At 41.0% G+C, this 6,075-nt stretch overlaps 1 protein-coding gene across 3 annotated transcripts; it reads left to right on the forward strand.

Annotated features, from left to right (window-relative positions):
• The first annotated feature begins 363 nt into the window (after positions 1–363).
• LOC135496224 (twisted gastrulation protein homolog 1-A-like) lies at positions 364–5,785 on the forward strand. Of its 3 annotated transcripts, none has more exons than XM_064785413.1 (4): positions 364–519; positions 3,206–3,452; positions 3,650–3,847; positions 4,216–5,785. In XM_064785413.1, the coding sequence occupies exons 2-4, from the start codon at positions 3,218–3,220 to the stop codon at positions 4,578–4,580; spliced, it is 798 nt and encodes a 265-aa protein (XP_064641483.1). In that variant the 5' UTR covers positions 364–519; positions 3,206–3,217; the 3' UTR covers positions 4,581–5,785. The 3 variants fall into 3 exon arrangements, with proteins under 3 accessions (XP_064641483.1, XP_064641485.1, XP_064641484.1); XM_064785415.1 differs by lacking the exon at positions 364–519 and adding an exon at positions 2,351–2,389; XM_064785414.1 differs by lacking the exon at positions 364–519 and adding an exon at positions 2,396–2,597.
• The last annotated feature ends 290 nt before the right edge of the window (positions 5,786–6,075 follow it).

Consider the following 6,075-nt stretch of genomic DNA (forward strand, 5'->3'; position numbering starts at 1 on the left):
GCTAACGAAACCGCCTTAGCTGATTTGTGATGCGAGATGGGTCATAGAAATGCTGATCCTACAAGATGTTTATTGTGGTCCTCAGAAGGACTTATTTGGGGGGGGGGGGGGTTAAAATGCTCCAGCATGATGCATGATGCATGATGCCTGAGCAGAAATCCCCCTACAAGCAGCCTAACAGCAACTTCGGGGACCAGAGTTAGGCCTGGAAGAATTTCCTAGCCCAGTGTAAAGAGTTGCAGTATCGAACCCTATAGAGCAGCAAGATTTTAGCTTTTTTAATTGCGTCGGGCATTGGACGGACGGACGAGGAGCGGCGGCGGAAGACAAATTTGTTACGGATCCACGGCACATCAGGAATTCATGTTTAAAAACTGCGAGAAGTAAATAAAAATAAAACTCATTGTTTTCGATTTTTAGTCGATCCGGATCTTCAAACGTCAATAAAAGTTCTTCATAATCACCCAGTTGGAATTAAACGTTGTAAAAACTGTTGACACGTATCTACTGGAATCATTGGTAAGTTATCTTTTCTTCTCTTGACGCCGAAAGTAACTTTCAAGTAAGTTTTTGTGGGCCGTCAATTTGGCTGTCTGAGTTTAGATACGCCTTGTACGCGTCCAGGCCGTAGTTCGTTCGAGGTACCTATTACCGGACAAAATCACTCTACCGGGTGACCCAAAAGTAACAGCTTAAAAACTTACAGTTGCCACAGTCAACTCACTTTGCAGTTATTAATAACATCCAACAAAACCACTTGCGGGGTGGCTCAATAACATCCATTGGCATTGGCATTGGCATTGACTGATTGAGATTGATCCAGGGCAGCCACAACATTTAGGCTAGCAGCCTCGGTTTGAGACCGTGTGTATCACTTTTTGGGGAGTTGTTTTCATTTACTGAACACTACTAGGGAGGTCACTGCAGTGAAATAGTGGTTTGGGTTCCAGGCTCATCATAATCAGGAGGTTATGGGTTCAACTTCAAACGGAGGGAGCATCATTTGGAGTATATTCGAGAGCTTGTGTGTCAAATCAACTGCGGACTGTGAATACAAATGCTTTTACAAGCGCTGGAAAGGTGAGGAGACTGTCACTCTGTCTTATGACTGTAATTGCCGACCAGCCTGAGTGGCAAAGTCCTATTCTTCATGGATCTAAAGAGGTTTCAGCTTGGTCAGACTATTCTTCATGTTTATTTATAAATATTTGAATGAATGGGGGGGGGGGGGGCAACTATTTTGGGTCACAATTTAGGAAGCTATTGCAGCCCAAACTATTGTGCTAGCTGATGATTGTGGTGGTGTTGTATGTTAGCTGAGAGCTGAGAGAGTCGGCTCCAAAAGTTTGTTTCACTTTAAAGAAGACAAAACACTCTCTTTATGTATCACTGTGGACAAGTGCTTTTCGACAAGACAGTGGATGATACAGACAGATACTTCCATTTGCCTCAGTATTTGCCCTGAGCCTCATGGCCTAGTGGTTAACACTGCTGGCCACCACGCAATAGGGCCCGGGTTCGATCCCGGGGAGAATCCATGATCTTATGTCTGGATGAACCGGCGTGGCTTTCAAGGAACTAAAATTCCTGGCTCTACGCAGTCCTTCGAATGAGACTCAAAACCGAGGTTCCTTGTACCTGGTGTCTATGCCAGGGCAAGCTAAGACCCCACCAAGTGAGAAACATGAGTAGCTTGCGTGGACTCTATCTCTCTCGCCAAAGTCGGACCACTAGGCCAATAAACCCAATTGGCGCCTAACCGTAGTGGCACGCAGGATACGCTCATCCCGCCTTGGAGGAGGATTACTCCTAGGAGAATGACCCCTCCAAGTGCAGAGCGAACGCTGAAGAAGAAGAAGAAGAAGAAGAAGCCTCAGTATATTGTTGGGTACTGGTACTCACTGTTCACATGGGTGATATGAATAAAGACTAGCAATTGCTTTTATTTAAAACTCCATGTACATTTACACTAGGCCTTTCTGTACAAAATTGAAGTAAAAGCATTTGCTAGACTTTATTCATCGATCAGCAATGTTCTGCTAAACTGCACAATGAATCTACTCTCCCAATGTTCAACTCAACACTATACTTGTTAATAATCATGCTGGTCTCTTCATGCAAACCTGTAGCTGAGTTCATAAAATCAGAAGAATGTATTTTTGTGATTATTCTGATTATTATCATCTGCTTCCCTACCTTTCTGGCATCTGTTAGACTAGAGCAACAAAAACTGATGACAGCCAGGCACTCAAGTGTTTACTTAGCAAATCATAGGTACCATCTTTATTCTCTTCCTACATTTCCTGAACAGAAAAAGTTGAGAACTACATATTCATTAGGCTGTGAGTAATCTCCTCACTTCAAGGAATTGTGCTGCTTGATACATGAGGTATACATCAATAGGCTACAACCTTCAGGGGACCTTTTCTCTCAATGGAATAGGACCAAATTGTGACTGACATATTTCGTACACTATTTGGAATAATGATCTGCCCAACTCGTTCTGAATAATCTGTGATTTCAATTCTTTCTGGAATTTTGTCGCTGTAGAATTATATTGCACCTCATTATCATATCGCTTCACAATCCTATCTGGGGTAAGTGGCCATGGCCACAACCATTTAACCTTTGAATACAGCTGGAGTGCGAGTTGGTTCTTTGTTATTTCTCCATCAGGGAGCATTTTGCTTGCGAGTGTAAAAATTTAAGAAAGAATTCTCTTTATGTCAACTGGTGAAAGGAAGAGGTTGAATAGGATAAGTCAATAAGCACTGCTTCATAGTGGGTTCAAGTTGAGCAGACAGCCCATCAATTTGGCTTGCATGTTTACCAGTGAATATGTATGACTTAGTGTTGTACACATCTTTACCTGAATAAACTAATTATTCTGGTAAAACTGTTAGTAAACTAGAAGCTTTTACACCTGAGGTGGTCTCGGCAAGTTGTTTCACTGTGTAGAGTATAAATATGATCAAGTGTGATACACTTTTCTATTACTTTCATAGATACAAGTAAAACAGGTTGTGAGAATAAGTGTATCTTCTTTGTCTTTGGGAAGGCTGATTTTTTCTTGCCAGTAGGATACGTTTCTCCTTCATTGTGGCTAGTACAATGAGTTAATCTAGGCACTGGCATGACTGATCCATGATTCGCGTCCAATAAGCAATATCATTCTCTTACAATCTCCTTCATTTTCTCCTTTCAGATTGATTCCATCATGACCCGGTACGCCCTCTATATGCTACCAGTGGCCATTGTCCTGGCGTACGTTGCCACGTTCTACTACACCGAGGCATGTAATGAAGCAGTCTGTGCTAGTCTGGTCAGCAAGTGTATTTTGCTGAAGGACTGTGGCTGTGAGGTGAAGGATCAGGGGAACTGTACGTGTTGTAAGAACTGCACCAAGTGTCTCACTCTCTCCAATTTATATGTGCAGTGTTGTTCCTGTGTAGGTGAGTACAAGATCTGATCTGATCCAAGTCTTCTGGTTGTGACTTTGTCCTCGTGGTTCATCACTGAAACCTTCGAAGTGGAAATGACATAAATTATTGAAAGTCGCTGCTGCATAGGAATGCAGATCAGCATAGCTCATACAAACTTGTGCTTTGATTGCTGGCAAGTTAATCCTTTTCAATGTGATCATTTTCAGGAATTTGTCCAAAGCCCAAGTTTGATGACGACATCTATAAAAGCAGTACAATTGAGGATCTCGCCCATCCCGTGCCTGAGCTATTCACCATCCTAACGGACCAGGACGAGTTCATGGAATGGAAGACATACCACTATCCTACCTATCACACTCTTCTTCAGTATCGACCAGAGCTGGGACACTTTGCTATTGATCTTGGTAGGTACAAGAATTTAAGTTACAATTGAGTCCTCTTGTGCTTGAATTAAGAAGACTTCAGGTTATTCATTTTAAATGTTGACTTTCAATACTATCTACGACTCCATGACCTCAGGATATGCATACCGTATTTAACCGCATCTTTCTTTTGACGACCTTTATCATGTTTATGCGTCAGTTGTGAGAAATCTTAATAGATGGCAATAGTCTACTTTGGCTAACCTTGACACTGGTATGTGTGTTCACTGGTATTTGTAGTTAGACATGCCTTTTAGGCCTGGAACAACTTAGCGGAAACTGTCCTAATGTAAACAGTCTTGAAGGAAGTACTGTATTAATTAAAAGCATCATTATTCTTCTCTTTACAGGTGCAGACCCACAGTTTCTCAAGGCAAATCCAAAGGCCCACCACTTCAAAACAGAAGCCTTGAAAAACTGCACTGTGGCGTATCTCTCTGATTGTACCTCGCTGAGTAAATGCAAAACAAGCTGTAAATCAATGGGTGCGTCTAAAATGCGCTGGTTTAACAACGACGGATGTTGCCAATGTATCGGGAGTAGCTGTTTGGATTATGGGATGAACGAATCAAAATGTCAGCGGTGCTCGCTAGAAGACGATTATGAGTACGATGGCGCGGACAATCTGGATGCGGCGAAACTTAAAGTTGAGACGGCCAATATTGGGGCAGGCATTGCTGCAGATTCTGACCTGGCTATCGATATGTACAATTAGGAATTTGCTGCAGGAATCATGTTTGGGAATCCTGCCATTCAAGTCTGGACATGGGTGATGTCATCATTCTTGTGGTCTACCGTAACTGCAGTCGTTTTTGACTGGAGCATACGATAAGACTTGAAGGAATCTTGTAATTGTCATATCTCCACATGACTGTGCTCAAAACTCTCCATACTCATCTCTGATTAATGAGGGAATCTATTCTTGGTTCTTGTACAGGCGAATGAACCAGGGAAGTTAGATCTGATACTTCTTACGGTTCAATGACCATATTGTGAAGCTTTAATTGATATCACTAGTCTCCCAAATACGTAGATCTTGTTGGTCCACCAATGAAAATTGATGGTGAATCAACTCATTTTGAAAAGCCAACCGGTGTATATACTCAGTGTTCCAGTATGGACTCTCAGTCAGCTATTTGGTGTAATTGACATTCATCAGATGGCAGCATTGGGCTCAGAATTTGCTTCAGAACTTCAGCCAGACTGCTCTGCCGATAGAATGTAAAATAAGGATCACAGCAATATCAAATTAACAACTTATGAACTCTTCTTTCCGACACCAACGATTTATACACAGTGATGTCCTGTTTTCTGTCATATCATTTTGTACAACGCTAGCCGCTGATCGAATGCTGTAAAGTTTTTGATGTAATCAATACCGTTTATTAATCAAACATAACCAATGTGCTGCCAATTTATTAACTGAATGTACATATCACTGTCTTAATATTCAACTTTAACATGCTTTACAATCTTAGTTTACTAACTCGCTTTTTATTATTTTATTGTTATAATCTCCACATGTAAGTATTTACCATGACAAAGTGGCTGAGCGATTTAACACTACACATCGAACAATCTCCTGATACAATCTTGTAGTGTTGCAACGAAAATTGAAGAACATTGATTTTCAAACTCTGATTATGACAATAAAGGTACATGTAGTACCTTTGGACTCCTGTATAAAACCAATCTGATACACCCATTTAGATCTGTTTACAATAGGGTAATCTGTATCTTATGGATTTTTTTTATGGATCCAAATGCTAGTGCCTTGATGTTCAGATATATTGCACAGGTGAGTGGGAGAACCATTATTTACACGGTGACAAAACTGAGGCATTTTGCCAGTAAAATCGTAATAGCCAAGGTCAGGATTTGATGTAATAGATCTAAATAAATACTTCTTCATGACTTGAATGTCAACATTGTTTGTGTGTTTTTTATCTGAGTTGCATTTGAGATAAAGTGGCCTTCAGTGGATCACTCAAAGTACTTTGAAGGACAAGGCTTTTTCTTGTTTGGTAATTCTTGCAATATCGACAGTATTTCTCATTCAGTTTTAAATTTCTTGCATAACTTTCAAGTTTTGAATTCAAAGCCTTTGACCAATCTAGGCACGATTTGATAAGACCAGCAGTCCTGGTTTGTGGCATAATTGTGTTTTTGTTGTGGTTTCAGCTTGGTCATAACCTCGTCTGATTGTGCAG

This window comes from Lineus longissimus, chromosome 11, assembly GCF_910592395.1.
Source record: "Lineus longissimus chromosome 11, tnLinLong1.2, whole genome shotgun sequence".
NCBI lineage: Eukaryota > Metazoa > Nemertea > Pilidiophora > Heteronemertea > Lineidae > Lineus > Lineus longissimus.